The sequence below is a fragment of the Pan troglodytes genome, chromosome 1 (genome assembly GCF_028858775.2).
Source record: "Pan troglodytes isolate AG18354 chromosome 1, NHGRI_mPanTro3-v2.0_pri, whole genome shotgun sequence".
NCBI lineage: Eukaryota > Metazoa > Chordata > Mammalia > Primates > Hominidae > Pan > Pan troglodytes.
Window position 1 is genome coordinate 111,632,187 of NC_072398.2, and position 23,950 is coordinate 111,656,136.

The 23,950-nt window shown below is 37.1% G+C and overlaps 1 protein-coding gene across 2 annotated transcripts in view; it reads right to left on the reverse strand.

Annotated features, from left to right (window-relative positions):
* The window catches only part of TRIM33 (tripartite motif containing 33), a 120,764-nt gene that overhangs the window by 10,660 nt on the left and 86,154 nt on the right, over positions 1-23,950 (reverse strand). For both annotated transcript variants that reach the window (XM_513668.8, XM_003308304.6), the window contains exons 8-15: positions 23,623-23,740; positions 21,899-22,173; positions 21,039-21,203; positions 17,914-18,114; positions 6,722-6,854; positions 5,211-5,274; positions 3,474-3,633; positions 1,941-2,290 (exon numbers count right to left, since the gene is read on the reverse strand). In XM_513668.8, the coding sequence (XP_513668.3) occupies positions 1,941-2,290; positions 3,474-3,633; positions 5,211-5,274; positions 6,722-6,854; positions 17,914-18,114; positions 21,039-21,203; positions 21,899-22,173; positions 23,623-23,740 (1,466 nt within the window). The remainder of the gene's footprint in view (positions 1-1,940; positions 2,291-3,473; positions 3,634-5,210; positions 5,275-6,721; positions 6,855-17,913; positions 18,115-21,038; positions 21,204-21,898; positions 22,174-23,622; positions 23,741-23,950) is intronic.

Genomic DNA, 23,950 nt, shown 5'->3' on the forward strand with positions numbered 1-23,950 from the left:
TTCAAGCGATTCTTGTACCTCAGCCTCCCTAGGAGCTGGGATTACAGGCGTGCACCATCATGACCGGCAGATTTTTCTATTTTTTTTGAGACACAGTTTCACTGGGTCCTCCAGGCTGGAGTACACAGTGGCACGATCCTGGCTCACTCCAACCTCTGCCTCCCGGGTTCAAGCAATTCTCATGCCTCAGCCTCCTAAGTAGCTGGGATCACAGGGGCCTGCTACCATGCCCAGCTAATTTTTGTAATATTTGTATGGGGTTTCACCATGTTGACCAGGCAACTCCTGACCTCAGGTGATCTGCCTACCTTGGCCTCCCAAAGTGCTGAGATTACAGGCACCCGCCACCATGCCTGGCCAATTTTTGTATTTTTAGTAGAGATTGGGTTTTTTCACCATGGTGGCCAGGCTGGTCTCAAACTCCTAGCCTCAAGTGATCCACCTGCCTTGGCCTCCCAAAGTGCTGGGATTACAGGTGTGAGCCACTATGCCCGGCTACCTCCTATCTTTTAACCCTGCCAAGTATCTACTTTGTTTTTATCAGGATTTCTTATCAAACTATGAATTCTAAAATGATTCACTCCCTCTCTCTATATAAATAGATACATGGAGATATATAGAGAGATATATACATAGATCCTAAATCTAGGGATTGTACTAACCAATCTATTTGTTTTTCTTTTTTAGAGACGGAGTCCTGCTCTGTCACCCAGGCTACAGTGCAGTGGTGCAATCTCGGCTCATGGCAACCTCTGCTTCCCAGGTTCAAGCAATTCTCCTGGCTCAGCTCTCCGAGTAACTAGGACTACAAGGTGTGTGCCACCATGCCTGGCTAAGTTTTTTTTTTTTTTGTATTTTTAGTAGAGATGGGGTTTTGCCATGTTGGCCAGGCTGGTCTCAAACTCCTGACCTCAAGTGCTCCGCCTGCCTCAGCCTCCCAAAGTGCTGGGATTACAGGTGTGAGCTACCACGCCTGGCTAATTTACGCCAACATTTTACAATCCTTTCAAAGCATTTGCTATTGAAAGAAGGCATTCAGTGGCAAAATTCTGACATTCCAGTAAATATTACTACCCAAAGAAAAGAAAATTCTTAATTTCAAGATCAAAGTGCCAATGCTTTTCTTTTCTAAATAAGAGTAAAGAAAAAGAAGGCCCTTATTACATCTCTAGCAAATAACTCTATCTCCAAAGACTTAGGTAAGAAATTACAATTCTTCAGAAAAATATTCTGGCACTGTTTAAATATCTATTAGTTTTCTAATCCAAAAGGTTAACGCTTTCAAAGAGGGCACTATTATTCAATTAAAGTTACTGCTTCTCAGGAATTTGAGAAGATATATCTTTTTTTTTTTTTTTCAATTTATAGCAAGAAAAAAGCTGGGTTTACCCCAAGAATACTGATTTACTTTCACCAAAAAGAAATTGGGGGACAAGAGAGGAAGGAGAAGACTGAAAAAAACAAGTATGACTCTACTGTTTTATGGTCTCTGAAATCAAGAGACAAGAGGTTGCGTGAACATAAAATAATAAATGGAAGGGAAGAACTACAGCTCTGCTAAACCAAAACCTACCACTTGTAGATGCAAAAACTGATCCCTGATAATTAGTGAATTGCTCAAGCTTACTACAGAATTAGAACCAGACTGCAGGTTTTGTAACCTTAGCCCCCTATTAATTTAGAGTTTTATCTATTTTCCTTATACTGAATATAAACTAAAGGCCAGGAGATGAAATCTACTCTTTAACATTCATGTACTACTTAGATCTTAGATATTTTATTGTTAGTTTCTCTGGAAGCTAATACCAAAAGAATAACAGGCTCCCTGTTTTATAGAAATACTATGCACTGGTTAGAGGGCCATCTGCCCTGAACAATCTTCTGTTATTTATTTTTAGCTTATGAAAATCAACACCAAAAATCAATTATTTCACTGGTACCTTGGAAAGCTAAGTAGTGTTGGAACATGACAAGTTAGATGAAAGACCTTTGGACATTTTTCGCAGCACAAGAGATCTCCTCCGTTTTGGCAGACAGCACACCAGTCTTCATTTGGGTCATCATCTTTATTGTTGCCATCTCCTCCAATCCTTGCCGACCTGTGCATGAGGCTTCGAATTGGGGACTTTCCATTAACAAGGCTGCTGAGCCCTGACTGTTTGCAGCTTTCATTCATATCTGCAGGTTCAGTTTTCACATGGTTTTCCAGGCTTGCCAATGCATCCAACTCACTTTCTAGATGCAGGTTGGTTGAGAGAGGTGGTGTCAAGCTACTCTCAGGACTGCTCAACTAAAACAAAACGATGACAAATTCTTGAAGAATCATTTAATCTTTATTGTATGCCATATGTGTATTTAACAGTTATGTGAATATGCATATAGATATACTGACGTAACAAATTTATTTTATAGATCACAATAGTGCCATAAAGAAATGACAATAACCCCAAAATTATTCAGGCACGCTAACATATGATTTTAAGGGGTCTGCTCCTCTGATAATGTCTCACTCAAATAATAAGTAAATTAATTAAACTGTTAAGCTATTGATTGGGAAGTGAGCATAGGGTTATACTTTTCCTTGAGAGAGCTAATTATGGCACACCCCTTTTCACACCCAGAATCTTTTGCATAGCATTTTAGAAGCATTCTATAATATTCTTCTGCTCACCTATCATTCTACTATATTGTAGGAAGGCTGCAACAACATAAAAGAAATTGTTCACCAACTTGGCACCCATTTTTTTTTTATGGGGGTACTTTCTAAACCAAGTTCTGGATGAAGACGTAACAATACTCCAAAACCAAGGCTGAATCTCTTGCTCTCTTAATCTATATATACTGTGTTAAATATACCAATACCTTGAGATGAATTCCTATGTGCCAACCATATAAAAAAGGAAAAAGAAGCCCGGTCAAGAAAGAGAAAACAAAAATCAAAATATTTAAACCAAGAGGGGCTTGGCCTTCCTTCATTCTGTATTAGAAATTTTATAAATGTTCCACTCAAGGAACTCCAGAATGATTAGTAATACATAAGCCAAAAGACAATCTTCCTATCACAAAACTCTGATCAATAAATTTCTTTCATGTCAGCAATCTTAATGCTGAGCTCACAGGTCCAGGAGAATCCCAAAGATCTTTTGCGGCCTGAGATTCAATGTGACTACTGAAATAATAATTTCAGGACAAGATACAATCTGATTTAGCATCATGGGAAGAATATTGACTAAATACAAATTCAAAGATAATTTCAAATGAGTACTTAATACAATTAAGTCTTTTCTGATTAATTACAGCTGACTCTTAGACAAAAAAGTTGAGTTAGAAAAAGAGATATCTGGCTTGTGCCAGGCATGAAATTTCAAAAATAAATGTTTCTAGACCCACTACTTAGTCTTAATGTACTCAGAGCTGAAAGAATCAATGAAGTGATGTCCTTAAGTCCCTGTCAGACCCCAGTGGGAGCTTACCATGCAAGCACTCCTCCTGCCATCCTCTGTTTTTTCTTGTTTTACACCTCCTGAAAAGCTACATATTTCATCTTCAGTCCCAGGTTCTTGCTTGACCTTCACCTGATCAGATTTGAAACTAAGACTTGTCTTCTCAGCAGTTCTTCCTGATGACCCACAGCTAATAAGAAACAACAAATAAAGATCACATACGTTTGACTATATGGTATAAATGAAAACAATTATATGAAAAGTAATGTTCACTAAAGTGAAGACAATAGACAATTAACTTTACAGAAGATAAGGATACCTCATAATGTAGTTAAGGGGAATGTGGTATAAAGCCTAGCTTAAAACTCTTTAAAGTTATGCAGCAACTTTCAGAAGACCCTAAAAACACATTTTATGGTTTGAAGCACTATCTTCACACACACACACGCACACACACACACTCCTATTTCTTAGCTCTGTCCACTGAAAAGGCCTAAGAAACAATGAACAATTCAGTAGCAATGAGTGCTATTAGTACTAGAATATTATCCTCAAACACTATTTTCCTGCTTTCCTGCTAACACTACCAGAACTTCCTGGGAAAGTGGCTGATTCCAGGTCTGAAGCATGCAATGTACAACATGAACCCGAAATGCTGTTTCACAGGAAACACGGAAGCTTAAAAAAGACTGCTGTGATTATAGCAAAAGGACTAAGGAGCAAGCCTGAGAAAGCTTTGACAGGACAAAGATGGAATAATGTTCAGTGTTCAATATACATACATACATACGTAACATATATAATGGATTAAAATATATAAAGTATGTTTAAATATCTCAGTCCATAAAGGTAATAACAATAAAACTGTCACTGTTGGAGGGTGTTGGAAATCAATTCATTACCACAAAAGCAGGGAAATAAACAGAAAGAATTTATCCTATCTTTCCTATAACCCAATAGTTGATGACAGAAAGCTTCTCTTTACAGAAATATTCTAAAGAAATAAAGAATGATACAATAATTAAAATATAATATTTCAACCAGCAGAAAACATAATAGAGCTAAACAATGATTATTAACGGTTGCCATCACAAAAACCCCCAACCAGGCATAATTCGCCCCAAAGGAAGTATATGCCACCACTACACTACCAAGTCTTCTTGCTCTCCCTTCCCCCAAATCAAACCTAAATCTGATCAACCCTCTTGACCTAAATACCAAAATAGACAGAAAAACAGGAGGCAATGTACTTAAATGACAAGATGGAGAAATCGGGAAAACATTGTAGGAGAAACTACATTTTTACAACAAATTAATTGATAGTGATGTAAACAAATAAACTGATGGCAATGTATAGAGCTTATTTGCATCTGATTCAAAGAAATCACCTGGTTTTTTTTCAAAGGCATTTGTTGCAAAAAATTGGGAACACTAAACATTAACTGGATCTCTACTGATATTAAAGAATGAGTTGTTAAATTTTTTTAGGTGTGATCATGGTTCTGTGGTTATAAATTTTTAAAGTTCCTTTCATTAAGTGATATATACTGAAACAGTCACAAGTGAAATGACTGAGATTTGTTTCAAAATAATTCAGACCAGAAAGGAATTGGCAGAAGTATAGAAGAAACAAGATTGGCCATTATTTGATCACTGTTAAAGCTGAGTGTTAAGTATAAAGGGGTTCATTGTAATATTCTACTTTTATTATACATATTTGCTATTTTTCTTAACAAAAAGGAAAAAAATAATTATTAATATACTCACCTGCCTCGACTGCCAGTACTAGAAGTACTTGGGGGTCTCACAGGTGTGTGAGAATTGGATAAACCTAAAAAGTAGTAAGTCAAAATGAATATCAATGCATATAAGAATATTTGGAATTCTACCTACCGGTCACAGAACTCAAGATTATTATAACCCAGCTAAAAAATTATTGGAAATCAGACCTAGTCACAAAGTCAGGGACGCATGTGTAACCATTAGCAGACATCAACCAGTTTCTCTCAGCTGTGTCCAGACATCACCTCAGAATCCTCCTCAGGGCACCACTATCCAGTCAACAAAACAGACCAAGAAAACGTTATCTGTCATCCCTCAACAAGTTATTTGATAAAATATTCTACTTAGGTTCCCATTAATTATTTTCAGAAGTCCTGAAATAATTCTTATTAAACCTTAAAAATTATGTGATTTAAAAATATGTTAATGTTGCATCTCATGGAAAATCCATATTTACATGTGAACTGTTCTTCCTCTAGAAAGAAGTAGGTGGTGTGTTTCAGTAGGAAAAAAATAACATTTAATTTACGTCAGAAAAATACATTCAATAACACTTCTAGACTGTTAACCTGTTTGGAGTTGCTTCAATCATGTATTCAAGAGTCCCAATTGAATCACTGAGTAATAGGGTTAATAAAACCACTGGGATTTTGGAAGAGAGCTACATGTCATGGCTATTTTAATAGTTTTCAGCAAAATGTTTATTTTAAAATTACAGTTTGAAAATTAACCTGCCCTTCTTTAGCTCTTATTTTTTTAAATAATTTTTCAATGTTTCATTATTTTACTAAGTGTTTTAAAGTTGACTTGGAACCAAAGAACTCTTCAACTGACTCTCTGTATTGTAAAATATAAGGTTAAACCCATAAAAGACTGTGAATATACTAAGGGTTGAGTAATTTGGAGTTCCAAATAGTGTAGACTACAGATATATATTAATATGGCTTCAGTTACTGAAAGAGTACCAATAGTATTTGAACAAAAATAATTACAAAGAACAGTCAAGAAAAAAATATGTTATTGTGTCAACTTGGCTAGGATATGACACCCAGCAGTTTGGCCAAACATCAGTATAGATGGTACTGTGAAGGCATTTTTTTAGATGGGATTAATTAACATTTCAACAAGCTGACTTTGAGAAAAGTAGATTATATTCCATAATGCAAGTGGGCCCCATATAATCAGGTAAAGCCCTTTTAAGAGAGAAGAGAAGACGGAGCCCTGTTCTCTCCCCTACCTCCTCATGCCCCAAAGAAGAAATTTTGTCTCAAGACTGTAACAATACTCTTACCTGGGTCTCCAGCCTGCCTCACCTCCCTGCCAACACCCACAATCACATGAGCCAATTCCTTAAAATAAATCTCTCTCAATCTCCCTTTCTCTCTTCAAGTAGACCTCCTACTTATTCTGTTTTTCTGGAGAATTCTGACTAAGACAGATACTGACACTGTTTTTTTAAGGTGTTAAAAAAATAAGGTAATACCCGTTTGCTTTACCTGATGATCCCGGAGAAAGGGCAGAGGGACCTGGAGAAGGATTCATGGTGCTTGTAGGCTGTGGGGGTAGGTGACTGCCTGAGATGTATCTACTTAGTAGATTATCTAAACTACTTGAGCCAGCATCTTCCAACTGAAGAGAAAGAAGATAAAGACAAATTTGCTTTGATTAAAGCAGAGAAGTTATTAATTTTATGTCACTGCTTATACTCAGTTTATTAATAAACTAACAGATTATCCAATATCAAGCTGAGCCTTATTATTGCTTCCTTAGGGTCCACTGAGGGCCCACACAGTATAAAGTTTATTTAGATAAAACTGTATTATTCAGCAAACAACTAGGTGCTCAGAGCAAAACAAATCCTATATGTTCTATTATGAAAATAGCTGACATGCTCTGACACTTCTGCCGTTTCTCAAAATTGCTGCAGGACCTACTTATCAGTATTCTTGTCCCCAGTATCCCTCCATTTCAATGTCCACAATCATTCACTTAAATAGAAATGTAATTATGTTAGTACCCAGCTCTAAAACTCTGAAAAATTCTTATAGCCCACAGAAGGCCCTTAGCTTGACACATAAGGCCCCTTACTACAAAAAAAAAAAGGGCACAGTCAACAGTACATATGAGCCCTTCCCTTACTTAGAGGCAGTACGATAAAGCCAGAAGACCCATAACTATGATTCTGGGCTGGTTCTCAACCTGAACGTCAGTTTCCTATCTTTAAAACATGCCACCTATATTGCAGAACTCCGATGATTAAATGACAAAATGTGTAAGAAAGAGTAAAAAAAATTATTTAAGTATGAATATTACCTTAAATCTTATACTATTTCATAAAAGAAATGGTCATATTCTTCTTTTATTTATTTTTGAGACAGGGTCTGGCTCTGCTGTCCAGACTGAAGAGCAGTGGCATCATCTTGACTCACTGCAACCTCCACCTCCCAGGCTCAAGCCATGCCCTCCACTTCAGCCTCCTGAATAGCTAGGACTACAGGCATGCGTCACAACGCCTGGCTAATTTTTGTGGTTTTTTTTAATAGAGATGGGATTTTGCTACATTGCCCAGATTGGTCTCCAACTCCTGAGCTCAAGCAATCTGCACACCTTAGTCTCCCAAAGTACTGGGATTACAAACAAAACAAAACCCATGCCAGAGACATGAAGGGCTGAAGGTAGGAGTAGGCAGTAGGTTAGTTGGAGGGATAATCAAAGGACAATAGCAGTTGTGTTACCCTGTGGTCATAGCTGTTGGCCAAGGATGCACTTGCAAAGCTGTGACTACAGGTGAATCCCTAGCTGCAACTCAAGTCAACAGGAAGATTTGTTATGAGGGGGGAGTACCTAATATGGGCCAGAGATGAAAATGGGGATGCATCCCACCTAAAAACAGAAGGAGGAAGATGATTCAAAACTGACATGAAAATCCCATGTTACCTATTTCCACTCCTTTTTATACTCCTCACCTGCAATTTGTATCTTTTGCTAGAAAGATAACTCTAAGGGTAGAGGATGGACAGGTCAGGGAGAGGCAAACAGGAAGTACATTAAAGGACATCCCTGATGTCATTATAACCTCCAACAGATAGGTGCTAACTGAAGCATTCACCTGTGGGTTTCACTAGACATGGATAGTCACCATAAATAAAGTTAAAAGTCTAACTGGAAAGACATTAATTCATTTATTCATTAAAGCAATGTTTTTTGAGCATCCCTGAATAAGTACATGGAAATATAAGTATTATATAAATAATTTTCATGATTTAAAAGTAAAAACACAGTCCAATAGGAAAATGAGCAAAGATATTTCACAAAAGACAAAGATAATTTACAGAAGAAATAAAAATAATCAATGAACATAAGAAAACCAATTTCACCAATCAAAGAAATGAAAATAAAGTTAACAATAACGTCATTTTAATCCATCACTGGAAAAGATGGAAGAATGATTAATTTACCTAGTATTGGGAAGACAATGCAAAAATGGGCATTTTCAAATATATAAGCTGGCACAATATTTTTTGTAGAGCAATTTGTCAATACCTATGTGAAATTTAAATGTGTAATTACTTTTGGCCCAGTAATTACACTTCTACCAACTTCGCTTACAGAAATATGTGTTTAAAACTATACAGTCATTGTGCCTCAATGCAGCTTTTTACAAATGACATTAAGGTATAAATGATGTACAATAAACTAAACATATTCAAAGTGTAGTATCTGATGTGAAAGTTTAACACATTTTCACATAGTCTACAACTGGGAAACCCAAATCAAGAATAGTGAACAGATCATATCTATCACCCCCAAGATTCCTCATGCCCCATGGTAATCAATCCCTCTCTCAAACAACCTGTCCTCAACCAACCACTCATCTGCTTCCTTCAGCTTTAATTTTTTTTTCTAGAGTTTTATATAATTTGAATTATATACTGTACGCTTTTTTCATCTATTTTTTTCACTTGGTATAACTGAGATTTATCCTTGCTGTTGGATCCAGTTCATTCCTTTTCACTGTTAGTTACTATTCTATTATATGAACACACAATTTGTTTATCCATTTATCTGCAGGTGGACATTTGGGTTGTTTCCAGTTTTTGTCTTATTACAAACAAAGCTGCTATAAACATTTGAGTACGAATCTTTGTATAGAAATATTTCCTGTTTTCTTTTGGCAAATAAAAGCAGAATGGCTGAATCATTATGACAAATACACGTTTAACTTTTAAAGAAACCGCTGAACTTTTTTCAAAGTGATTGTACCATTTTACAATCCCAACAGTGTTTGAAGGTTCTAGTTCCTCCACATTCTCACCAATACTTGCTATGGTTAATGTTAAGTCTATTTAATTTTAGCCATCCTAATAAGTATGTCGTGGTACATCTCACTGTGGTTTTAACTTGCATTTTCCTAATAACTAATGATGTTAACATCTTTTCACAAATGCAGCTTTGTTTTTAATAGTAACATATGAGAGATAAACCAAAAGTTCACCAACAGAGGGCTAAAAAAACATCCAATGAAATGGAATACCATATGGATTAAAACACAAGAAAGCTCTAAGAACTGACATGAAAAAGTCCAAAAGTAGCTGGGCGCAGTGGCTCACGCCTGTAATCCCAGCACTTTAGGAGGCCGAGGTGAGCAGATCACCTGAGGTTGGGAGTTGGAGACCAGCCTGACCAACATGAAGAAACCCCGTCTCTATTAAAAATACAAAATTAGCTGTGCATGGTGGTGCATGCCTGTAATCCCAGCTACTCGGGAGGTTGAGGCAGGAGAATCATTTGAACCTGGGAGGCAGAGGTTGAGGTGAGTCAAGATCGTGCCATTGCACATCAGCCTGGGCAACAAGAGTGAAACTCCATCTCAAAAAAAAAAAAAAAAAAAGAAAAGAAAAAGTCCAAAAGCAAAACTGTAAAAAAAAAAAAAAAAAAAAGGTAAAACTTGCAACACAGTATTTATAGCACTAGGTGTGTACATGTGGTATAATCTCATTTTCTGTTACTTAAAAAAATTACAGGATGGCCAGGTTGGCTCATATCTGTAATCACAACACTTTCGGATGCCAAGGTAAGAGGATCACTTGAGACTAGGAGTTCAAAACCAGCCTAGTCAACTATTAGTAGCAAGACCCCATCTCTACAAACGAAAAATTTAAAAATTAGCCAGGCATGGTAGCATGTGCCCGTAGTCCCAGTTACTGGGGAGACTGGGACAGAAGGATCCCTTGAGCACCACTGCACTCCAGCCTCGGCAAAAGAGTGAGACCCTGTCTCAAAACAAAACAAAATAAACCAAAATAAATCACAGGCACACGCGCGCACACACACACACACACACACACACACACACACGTTTTTAAATTCGTGTTTGCATATTCCTAGGGAAAAATCTGAAAGGATGTACACCAATTGGTTATAGTGCTGGGATTTAGTCAGGTGAAAGAATGGGGTAGACAGCTATTTTTGTTTTTTTCCTTTTTCTTTTTTAAAAGCTACAATGGTTTTATATGGCTCATAAAATCCTTTAAAAAGTAGGCAAATCTGATAGGTCATGTACACTGATCCTACCCCACCAAAACCCTTCAAAAATGGTTTCTCATTGAGTTTAGGATAAAATCCAAAATCCTTTATGCAGCTTACAAAGGCCCTACCTGATCTAGTTTCCATTTTCCTCTACAGAACTAGGCCCTTCTCTCTTTCCTGTTCTGCACTGGCCTTTTTTCTGTTCTTCAAAAGTGCCCAGTTCCTTCAGACCTTGTGGGATTTGAAATTCTGCCCTTTTTCCTAATAAAATTTACTGATGACATCTCCCTACTAACTCTTACCCAGCTTCCAGGTTTCAAAGAGGCTTTAACAATCCACTAAGTTTTATTGGGTTCTCCTGGTATATACTCACCTTAGGTTGATGCCTTATAATTTCCCCTTTGAGTAATGCTGTACAATTTATTATAGGTAGGGTTTTAAAAAATCTATAAATGTCTGCATTCTCCTGGCCTGTAAACTCTATGACAGCAGGTCTCTCTTATCCCTACTGTTCCTCAAGACAAGTACAAAGTACTCAACACACTTGGATGAATGCTTATAATTTTCCTATTAAGCATAATACAAAAGCGTAATAGGGGTCCTTCCTCCCAAAGCTTACTTTTTAATAATGAGGGCTGGTGAAAAAGGAAGAGAAAAATAATCATAACAACTAACATTTATTAAATACTTATATGTCAGGCACCAAACTTAATCTTACCAACATATCCATGAGGTAGATTCTATTTTTTTTTTTTTTTTTTTTTGAGACAGGGTCTCACTCTGTTGCCCAGGCTGGAGTGCAGTGGCACGATCACGGCTCATTGCAACCTTGATCCCCTGGGCTAAAGGGATCCTCCTGCCTCAGCTTCCCAAGCAGCCAGGAATACAGGTCCATGCCAAGATGCCCGGCTCATTTTTAATTGTTTTTGTAGAGACTGGGTCTTGCTATGTTGCCCAAGCTAGTCTCGAACTCCTGGCCTCAAGTGCTCTTCCTATCTTGGCCTCCTCAAAGTGCTGGGACTACAGGCAGAGCCACTGCACCCAGGTTTAAGAGAGCTTAAAATAAAACAGTGACAAAGTCAGCATAAAAAAGAAAAATCACAAAATCTGACCTCAGATTTGAAATTATCATCTACAGTATACCTAACTGCTTTGAATCTCACACTCCTTTCATGCCCTTTGTTGCTTCAGCATACATAATTCCTATCTGGAATATCTGCCTTCTAACTAACCTTGACTAGCTAACACTTGCCTACTTATCTTTCAAGTCCAAATTTAAGATTATCTCATATAAAGTTTATTCTGACTTCCACAGGCAGATGTAGGATCTTCTGCCTCTATTCTTTCACTGTCATCTATACACATCCATTTGTACCAATAAGCTCACTGTTTTGATCCTGTTTAGAAAACTGTCACCCGGCCAGGTGCAGTGGCTCACGCCTGTAATCCCAACACTTTGGGAGGCTGAGGTGGGCAGGTCACCTGTGGTCAGGAGTTCGAGACCAGCCTGGCCAACATGGTGAAACCCTGTCTCTACTAAAAATCCAAAAAATTAGCCGGGCGGGGTGGTGCACGCCCATAGTCCCAGCTACTCTGGAGGCTGAGGCATAAGAATTGCTTGAGCCCAGGAGGCAGAGGCTGCAATGAGCCAAGACTGCACCACTACACTCCAGCCTGAGCAACAGAGAAAGACTCCATCTAAAAAAAAAAAAAAAAAAAAAAAGCACAACAGCAATAAAAAAGAACAAAAGAAAACTGTCTCCCTATTATATAAGAAACTCCTTGAGGTCAAGGACCATTTCCGTTTGATCCTTCTATAATCAGTACTTAGGGTCTTAATACATGGTAAGTTCTCAGATATTTGTTAAAGAAAATATACAAGTGCATTAATAGTGATCCATGTTTCCAGAAATGCTCTAGTGTTATGCAGTATTGAAGACTTGGCCTTGAACCTAATAAAAGGATTCCATATTTAGGTGCTGTTCTACTGATTATCAGGAAAATATTACATTTTACCAACAAACAGAAATGTTCTAAAACTGATTAATGAGATACATGTACTGTACCATAAGTGAAACACTAAATATACTACAAAACATTCCCTGTTTTCCATTTACTATCTCCTATTACCTTCTTGCATAAATAAAATGTAAATGCTAAAATTCTTCATTTTAATATATTTCTTCTAGTTACCTAACTATATCACCATTAATACATCTGACTTAGTATAATCAAAAGCTATACAAATAATTCCTCATCTATTCTATTTGGTATAACAACTCACTTCTATATTACTCCAGTTGTGCCTTCTCATTCCCTCAAGCCATTGCATATACCATACTCTATCTTGACCAACAAATATATCTCATATCTACACACTAAAGTACAATTCAGTCCTTGAGGAAGTTTTTCTTGATTAGGCAAAAGAAAATTGAGACTTCACCTCTACATTTGAGTCTTAAACTTAGCTGTCTTGGCTATTTCACCAGCTTAAACTAATGCTAATGCTAGGTTTTCTCCATGTGAATTCTTAATCTAGCCAAATTCAGTAGAAAAAGAGTTAAAAATAATCCATAAATGTGCCTGAATATGCTTCCTGTAAACCTGCAGAACAGTTACACAATTAAACCTCTTTTCTTTATAAACAGCAATGCAACAACAGCCTGGTACACTACGTTCATACTTGTATGAACTTGTAAATGAAAGCTCACAGCAGCATTATTCCTGACAGCCAGAGAAGAAAAGCAAATGTTCAATGATGAACAAATGATATATGTATACAATGAAATATTATTCAGCCATAAAAAATGAAATCCTAATACATGCTAAAACATGGATAGACCTGGAAAACATTATGCTAAGTAAAAGAAGCCAGACATCAAAGGCCAAATATAATTCCATTCACATGTGGAATGTCCACAGAGACAAAGTAGATTAGTGGTTTCCAGGGGCTGGAAGAGAAGGATATGAGTGACTGCTAATGAGTACCATTTCTTTTGAGGTGATGAAAATATTCTTGAATTAGTGGTAATGGTTGTACAATCTTGTGAATGCACTAAAAACCACTGAACTGTACATTTTTAGAGTGGATCTCATGGTATATGAATTGTATTTCAATAAAAAAGTAGATGATACTTGCCTCTCCCTTTGTAAGGTTCTTAAGAACTAGAACCAAGTCTTGTTTATCTTATCCTCAATGCTTGAGGACTTTAGCATACAGTAAGTGCTTAGTAAAAACTGAATGACATTGTTATACTGTACATACCTCTGGCTGCCCAAAGCTGTCAATACCATGTGTTTCCAGGCCTACAATCCCAAACTACCTCCCTGGTATTGTTACAGGTAGTGTGGAGAAAGAACTGGATTTATAATTAGTAGTCTGGACTTAAAACTCCAACTTTTCTTATTATTTTATTTATTTTTCTTGAGATAGAGTTTCACTCTTGTCACCCAGGCTGGAGTGCAATGGCGCGATCTTGGCTCACTGGAACCTCCACCTCCCAGGTTCAAGCAATTCTCCTGCCTCAGCCTCCCAAATAGCTGGGATTACAGGCATGCACCACCATGCCCGGCTAATTTTGTATTTTTAGGTAGAGATGGGGTTTCTCCATGTTGGTCAGGCTGGTCTCAAACTCCTGACCTCAGGTGATCTGCCTGCCTCAGCCTCCCGAAGTGCTGGGATTACAGGCATGAGCCACTGCACCCAGCCTAAAATTCCAACTTTTCTATCTATCATGTGACTCTAGGAAAGTCACCAATGAAACTGCATCAGTTCGTTTTCACACTGCTATAAAGATACTACCTGAGACTGGGTAATTTATAAACAAAAGCGGTTTAAATTGACTCACAGTTCTGCATGGCTGGGGAGGCCCCAGGAAACCTACAATCATGGCAGAAGGCAAAGGGGAAGCAGGCACCTTCACAAGGCAGTAGGAGAGAGAGTGAGTGCAGAGGAAACTGCCACTTTAAAAACCATCAGATCTTGTGAGTACAGCATGAGGGAAACCACCGCCATGATCCAATCACTTCCTAACAGGTCCTTCCCTCAACCAGTAGGGATTACAATTCGAGGTGAGATTTGGGTGAGGACACAGAGCCAAACTGTATCACTGCCTTTGCAAAAATTGTATCAGTGAGAAAGAGTCGGGGAGGATCTGATCTAGTCAACCTCCCTCTTCTTTGCCCTTAACCTTCATGCTGATATTAATTATTCCTGGGCTTGAGACAAGCTGACTTTGGGAGACATTTAGTTTATGGTTTACGTAATAGCCCTTCCCCAAAACTCAACTGCCTTTGTAAAGTTAAAAAGAGACCACCAGGCTAGGAGGAGGAAAGGAGCCTGAATTCTGCTAAGGTGTTGACATAAAGGACTGCCAGCCATTACTCTGGAGGTCATAATATAGACAACTTCCTTAATTACTCCTGCAGATAACATCACTATTGCTGAACCTAAGATTGGCCTTTTTAGATATCTTTTGAGGTTTCTCGCATGTCTGACACTGACAATGGCTCCACCTGGACCCAACAAGCCCTCCAACAAGCCCTCCTGTGGCCCTACCCAGAAGCGATTCAGCAATTAAGGGGGATTTTCCCACACCCCTATGACTGCATTCCCCAACCAATCAGCAGCAAGCACCCATTGCCTTACTGCCCCCACCCCTTCCTCCAAACTACCTTTGAAAAACCCCTAAGCTGCCAGGTGCAGTGGCTCACGCCTGTAATCCTAGTACCTTGGGAGGCCAAGGCGGAGGTCAGGAGTTCAAGACCAGCCTGGTCAACATGATGAAACTCCGTCTCTACTAAAACACAAAAATTAGCCAGGCCTGGGGGCGTGTGCTTCCAGCTACTTGGGAGGCTGAGGCAGGAGAACAGCTTGAGCCTCGGAGGCAGAGGCTGCAGTGAGTCGAGATTGCGCCACTGTACTCCAGCCTGGGCAACAGAGCTAGACACCATCTCAAAAAAAAAAAAAAGAAAGAAAGAAAGAAAAAGAAAAAGAAAAACTCCTAAACTACAAGCCTGCAAAGAGACTGATTTGAGTAATAACTCCGCCTCCTGCGTGGCGTGAGTGGCCTCGCGTCATTAAACTCTTTACTGCAGTGCCATGGTCTCCGTGAATTGATTTTGTTTGTGTGGTGGGCAGATAACCCGTCAGGCGGTTATATGAACCTCTCTTACTCTTATCCATAAAACAGGGATATTACATATCAGGTGATTTTAAGCATTAAACATATATTGCCTGTGAAAGCGCTTCACAAACTATAAGCTGTTAACTTAGAAATGTTACTTTTTAATTTATATTTAAAAAGTTTCCATTCTGTATGGTCCAGTCCTCTCATCACCAATAAAACTACCATTCCCTCAGCCAAAAAAGACTTCTCCTAGTATTAGGGAAGCAATCAGGTTAAGAGAATTCACAATATGTTAGTGATTTCTGAACAATTTTGTTAATAGTGCATTGTATTCAAAGTTTTCATTAAATGAGTAAATTACAGCTGCTCTTACAGGAGCAGGGGGATGGGTAATTATGTGAGATGAGGGATATGTTAATTTGTTTCACCATAGTAACCAGTTTACTATGTATATGTTTAACATCATGTTGTTACCTTAAATATACACACTTACTTTAAATAAAATTTTAAAAAGTTTGAAGCTATAGAAATATCTTTTAAAACTCTTACATAAGCCCATTAAAACCCACAAAACAAAATATTAAACTGCAGCCACAGAAAGAATCAAGGGTGCTACTGTTACAACAGTTTCATTGCTCCTTGTTCCTATGGTGACCCCGGACTCCAAGATATGAAAGTAACGCATACAATGCATAAAACTAAATTCAGTATAACGCTGGCAGATTATATTTACGTTTTAAAAGAAAATGCTTTTAACTGAAACAAATTGGTGAAATTTCAGAAGGATCCAAAGGATACTTTTCTTCGGTTGAAAGGGGCAAAAGGCCTCACTCAAAGGTCCTTCACATTCCATCTATTCCTCTTCTCCATCATTTCCCCCTCTCAGTATAAGCCTCAAAGTGTCTACTATCTTGGCCTTCTAACCCCATCCTTTTCTCAGCCCAACTGACTACCCCTTTGGATCTAACAGAAGAACAACAAAGATCTAACCACATTTTGGTCCTGGGTCTTCTCTCTGGCTCCAAACTCATACCAGGAGTGCATCATCTGAACAACGTTTGCCTGTGGCAGGTGTAGAAAGGGAGTAACTAGCCTTTTAGCAAAAGTGATATTAATCCACCATTATTGTACTTCTGTTTAGATATTCCCATAATTTGCTATTCATACGACCTTCAATTCCCCAGAACTTTAAAATATTGAGGAATGCTGGTTTTAGCTAAATAACTTTTCAAGACTCAAATATTTATACTTAACTCTTTTTTGTTTAACTGGCAAATAACAATTGTGTGTACTTGTGGTATACAATGTAATGTTCTGATCTATGTTATAGAAAGACTGAATCAAGCTAATGAACATATCTAACTCCACTAACTCATCATTTTTTTGTGGTGAGAACATTAAAAATCCATTTTTGGAATTCTGAAATATATAATACACTATCAATCAACTGTTGTCACCATGCAATGCAAGAGATCACTAAAATTTATATCCAAAAGAACTGAAATTGTTACATCAGAGAAATTATCTGCACTCCCATGTTCATTTCAATAGCCAAGATATGTAAGCAATCTAAGTGTCCATCAATGGATGAATGGATTTTTTTTTAATGTGGTAGACATATACAATGGAATATACTATACAGCCTCTAAAAAGAAGGAAATTCTGTCATCTTGCAACAACATGAATGGAACCAAAGGACATTATGCTATGTATAATCAGCCAGGCACCGAAAGACAAATGCTGACTAATCTCACTTACATGTGGAATCTAAAAATGTCCATCTCATAGAAACAGAGGATAGAAAGATGGTTAACTGGAGGCTAGAGAGGGTAGGCGGGGAATGCGGAAAGAGAGGATGTTGATGAAAGTTTCACTTAGACTGGAAGGAGACTTTTAGTGATTTAGACTTTACTCTTCAGAAATTTCAAGGAAATGTTGATCCTGAATTAAAAAAAAAACTCTGAAATAAATACTCTAACTCTGTAATTAACATTAAGTTTAATGAAGCCTCATTCAACTTAAATACAAACCTGTATGGGTGGAATATCTGGCAGCGATGGAAGGTTTTCTGGATTGGTAACTGAGGGGATTAGCTCTATTGCTGTAACAGATGGGCTGGTGGGACCTCGGTTTGCATTTGCCATAGTTGCTGTAGTAGGGCTCGTTGGGTTGATTGTGGTGTTGTGTACCGATACTACGGGAAAGGGTCCAGCATGCCCTGGGTTTGAGTGCTAATAAGAAAGAAGACATTATCATTACTTGATCTGCCAGAATCGCTGAATATAAACTATACCTTTATAATTTTTAGTTTAGGAAGGAAACAGAAGAAACAAAGAAGTGGGCCCTTTCAAACTTATTCAGGAGAAGAACAGTTCAAACTCAGCCTTTTCATTTTTCTATTCATTTTTGTATAGTATCTAGGGAAAGGCAGACTTGCCAATAATTTCCCAACACATCAGCCTGGTGATATGATCTTATTTCAGAAGAAGGAAGTATGTAATAGAGGATCTGTAAATCTCCAAATTTTCAAACACCGGGGTAAGAGAACTACCATTCGGTCATTATTCCTCTTCGACCCTTAGTCATTTTTCCAATAAAAACGATATATAATGCAGCTTGAAGTGGTAGAAAGAACAATGAATGTACAGAAAAGAAAAATGGCATCAAGTCCTGACTCTAATACTGTGTGACCTTAGACAAATCACATAATCTCAGTCATTTAGAAATGTGGATAACAATACCTCACTTGTTTCGTTGTGAGGGCTGTTATGAGGATCATCTAAGACAATATAGAAGAAAATCTTAAGAAAACGAATTCTACACATATAAATAAATCATTTGAAATATTTAAAAACTAAAAAGGCTTAATAATATCCAGTGATTTCTGTAGAGGTATACCCAAAGTCTAAGGAAAATGTTCTGAGATGATTCATTAGTCTGACTGTGTAGCTTCTGCGCTCTGACAAGGTGTACTTGGCCCCTAGAAATACTTGAAGGCCTTCCATGAACTAAGGGGTACATGATTATGTGAAAAGTGTGAAGGAAATAAATGTTCAGACCCTCAATCTTTTCTATGTGCTCTTTAAAAAGAAAAAAAAAAAAATCTGATTTGCCTGGGAATGTGCCATGCTCTGCTGGATCTCCTTTTCCACCACTTTCGCAACTGCCCTTCCTCCACCCTTGACAAAAGAACACCACACCTTTGACCATTCCTAAATCTTATTCTAGGCACACTGCACCAGGAAGGAAAAAAAAAAACCTGTAGAAATAATCAAAGGTACAATTGGAAATAACGATGTTGGGTGTCTGACTCCAAAACCTGGGTAACAAACCTTCAAATGGGTTCGAATATTTGATGATTAACAAAAATGAAGTTGTCACTGACAAAAAGTTTTTAAATAGTTTTGATAGATCGTTTTCTCAGCCTATAACCTAGAAAAAATTCAAAGAATTGAGGGATATTACTATAATAAAATTCTTTTAATTCCCAAATACATAATTTTGTAAACATGTTTCCTAAGCATTACATAAAAACAAATCCCAAAAAACTAGTAATAAAAACCAATGTTGAATTCTGACTTATTTTAAAAATAAGTAACAGCATACAAACATACATAACCAGAAGCAGGAGGTAAAAAGTCTCCATCTAGCTCAAAGAAATGTATATCCAAAAGAGTTTTGTATCTTCTAATAGTCTTAAACCATGTAAACACACCCATTTTGTTTCAACAATTGTGGAGATATAACGATAATTCAGTCCACAGAAAAAGTTTCAAATCTTAATAATAACTCTATTGTCACTGGAAATTTAACAATTTATTATAAAAAAAATTTTTTCCTGCAGAAATTTACAATAGGCTAATCTATATCTATCAAATAAAGCTATCTTACAGTAAGATAAAACTCTGTTGAAGAAGTAGAAGTGAAATTCAAGTCCAAGGAGAGCTTGCTAGGGTATTTGGAATTCCAGCGGATTCATTTAAAATAATGCAAAGGTTTTTTTAACTTTATAGCATCAATATTTACAATATGCTATAAAGTATAGCTTTTGAAACTATTTAAACTTAAACCTATAATGGAAATTTTAAATGAAAGCCTTCAAATGTGAGCGAGTATATATTTTTTCTTTTTTTTTTTTTTGTTAAATAGAAACGGGGTCTTGCTATGTTGCCCAGACTGGTCACGAACTCCTGGGCTCAAGCAATCCTCCTGCCTTGGCCTCCCAAAATGCTGGGATTACAGGCGTGAGCCACCACTCCCAGCCAAGAAGCGCATTATTTTAAAAAGCTCTTTCTGGGCGTACATGGACCAAAAAGTTGAAGGACCACTGTTCTAGGACAGTGTTTCTCCAACTTTAGTACGCAGATTGACCTGAGAGACTTAATACAAATTTAAATATTACTGAGTACTCCCCACCTAGAAATTCTGATTCAGTGGTTATGGCTAGGAATCCATTCTGACAAGGTCGCCCACTCCACCAAAGCTGACTGGTGATTCTGATGGTCTTTAAAACATGTTTTGAGAAACATCATTCTAAGAGTTAAAAAATAAACTCTATTATAACTAGAAATCCTATGAAAAAGTGGCCTCACTGTATACTCATATCTCCCATATAAACATAACCAGGCAAAGATTATAAAACACGTCTCTAAACACACTTATTAAAGCGTATCTACATCCTAAAAGGAAGAATATTTGAGTAGAGAAAAGGTAAAAAAAAAAAATAATAATAATACATATAGTTAGCTCTGTTACTCTCAAAGCCCTTTTTATATATTAGGATCAAAAAGCCACATTAAAAGAGCAGAGCAGCATTTTCAGGAAACTAATGTTCTTGCTATTTTATCATTGCTTTTTGTGATTGTGGGTAAAATCACCAGCTCATTAGATTTTTTTCACTTCTGCAAATTGAATGGGTTAATTACATCAGGGTTTCTTAACCCACAGTATATGATGCACTTAAAGCATTTTTTAAAAGCTCTTAAAATTAAATACAAAATCTCATGTGTATGTTTATTTTTCTGGGACAAGAGGATATACAGCATTAATCAAACTCTCAAACACATCAATGACCTGCTCCCAAAAAGTGATTAAGAAAATGGTGTCTTTTAATTTTAAAATTGTAGGATTCTTACAAATGTAACTCTAGGCATACTTGTCTTTGGAGGTGTGGCTGCATCATGGAATATTGAGGGCCGCTGTGCCTGGGTATCCCTGGTATTCTGGCAGCATTCTGAGCCAGTCTCATCTGATGGGCTTGAAAAGCTCCACAGTTCATGTTGCCTCTTTGCATTGTTTGCACACTGATCAATCGAGGAGGCTACAAAAAGTAGAAATTGCAATTTATGTAATAATTTTAAAATAAATTTATCTCTTAATTATAAAATGTAATCATAAAAATAATTCAGTCAAGATAAAAGGGTATAAAGTAAAAAGTATAAATAATTCTTATCGCTAGCCCCAATCCCCAGAGGACTGGTAATGACTAGTTTGTATATCACTCCCTAATTTCCCTTGTCTCTCTCTCTCTCTCTTTCCCGTTCCCCCTTTTTCTCTATATGTGTGTTTAAAGCGTATCAACATTAACGTATCCCATCCTGGAGTAATAGTTTTGATTGGGATGGCAGTGGAGAGAGCAAAAGACACACAGGTATAGGAAAGATCTGAACAAATGCCTAAGGAACATATCAGATCCTAGGCAGAAACAGTCTGGTCCTTTGGTCCACAAAATTATACGTGGAAAACAAAAAAGATTTGATGTGAAAGGATGAGAACTTACATCCTTTCAGAGTATTAGTGAATTAATTTTGTTTCCCAAGACAATTTACTTACTGCCTTTCTTCACAGCTCCCTTACATCACCATCATAACCATAGCAAATATTTAAACTCTGACTTTTGAACTCTGCTCAAAGTCTTGCTAGTAACTTTGAAATGTGTAACTTAATTATATAGGAAAAAGTGTAGTGTTGAGGGCTTCATAATTTCTATCAATAATGTAGTAACACGATACTTACCTGTTGTTGTAACATCTGAGGGGCTGCTTGTCTAGGATGCTGTTGTGTTGTTGTTGTTGTAGTTGGTACAGGTGCTGGTGGTTGCTGCATCCTCATCTGTTGCAACTGCTGATGTTTCTGTGCATATACTTGTTGTTGCATGTGCTGGAGTCGAAGCTGTGCTAAGTTAATCTGTCCAGGGGTTTTACTAATGTGGTTTGTCCCTGGAGGAACTTGCCCAACTACAACATTAGGAGTATAACCAGGAGCTGGTTTACTCTCTATTACTAGATTACCTGAAAAATTTAAAAAATGAGAATTTGCATATAATCAACTAAATCATCTACTTTGTTGAGTAATCACCATGTTTTCCTCTTTCCTCTGACAACTATCAGCACCTCAAAGCTCCAACAGTACAGCAGGGAATGGAGTCAGTTTAAAGATGATGATGATGATCAGAAACTTAATACATTCCAAAGCTGAATAAATAACTTTTGGTTATTCAGAAAAATATATTCTCTGTCCTTATTCTTTTTTACTTAGACATACAGAAAATTAAGACAGTAAAAGAGATTATCTATTAGAAGAGGCCTATCTAATCAATCTAAATCAATTCTCCCATGACAAGACTTACTCAGGGATACTCAAGATTGCCAATACTGATTCCATCTGCCTTTGAATTGCCAAAATATGCAAGGCAGAGCATTACAATGTCACAAAATCGTCTTCTGTGGAAATACTGAATGCTTTAAACAACTTATATCCTTAGACGTGATGGTTTTCCTTGCTTTTTATGGAGCCATTGCTTTCTAGGGATAGAAGCCAAATTTTAGGAAGATGTGATTTAAGGCACAGGTTGACAGGCTTTCCCTGTAATGGGCTATAGAGTAAATATTTCATGCTTGGCAGGCCACATAAGATCTGTCTCACAGTCCTTGGTTTTTGTTTGCTTTTACAACCAGTTGAAAATGTAAAAACCATTCTTAGCTACTACGTCACACAAAAACAGCTGGCTGATGTCAGAACTAAGGCTATAGCTAAATTTGAATATAATTTTTTTTCTTTTATGCAAAGATTACTTTTTTTTTTTTTAAACACAAGGGCAACCAGCCTCTGCTTTTACAATTCCCACTGTTTAGGACTTAACTGTTCTGAAAGTGAGTTTACTCAATCTGTAAATAGCTCTCTAATTGCTAGGAAGTTTGTGTGCATGTGTTTTAACTGAGCTCTCTGTAACTTTCATCTATGGTCTTTAGGTCCATACTATGCTGTAACAAAAGCAAAATCCATTTCTCTTCCATGTGAAAAGAGCTACTCTTATCTTTCAAACATTCCTCAGGACCTAACTACTGGACACATTAGCATCCTAAAAGTCTGTCGCTAATGCACAATTTGGCTTAATTAAACAACTAAAAATCTGTGAAATTATTCCAGACAATGAATCATTTGCTAAGATTTCTATATGAAACAGTCAATATAAATTTAAAAGATGGAGGGTCGGGGGACTAGAAACAGCACACATTAAAAAACAATATACAGAGTAGACTCTCAACTTTCTTAAGATGTAATAACAGCCACACAAAACCACAGCTAAAGTGAGTTTCCAATGAATAACAACATATTTTTACATAAAATGTAAAACATTAGTTTTATAAAGTTAAAAATTTTATCTAAATTTGCTTTAAGTATTTTCTCCTTCTAATTCAGTGTTCCAAGTTATATTCATAAAACTCATTATTTCTCACCTAAATTGACTACATTCTTTGCCCAGAAGGTGGGATCGCAATGGAAACGTATTGCTCCATTAGCAGCAGGGACAGGATCACACCTTGCTTTCAAAATATGACGCAACTGGAAAGTAATCTTAAAGGGAAAAAAATCCACATTAGTCTCAAAATTAAATATCAATTGGGAAAACATAAGATAAAGACATTAAGAAAAAAAAGCACATATATTCCCACAGTGTCAGCCTCAGATTAGGCAGCATCAACATTTAAATTAGCAATCAAATCAAACATACATACTTGAATTTCTGCCATTTTGGGTAATAAAGTGCATTAAGATACTAGGTAT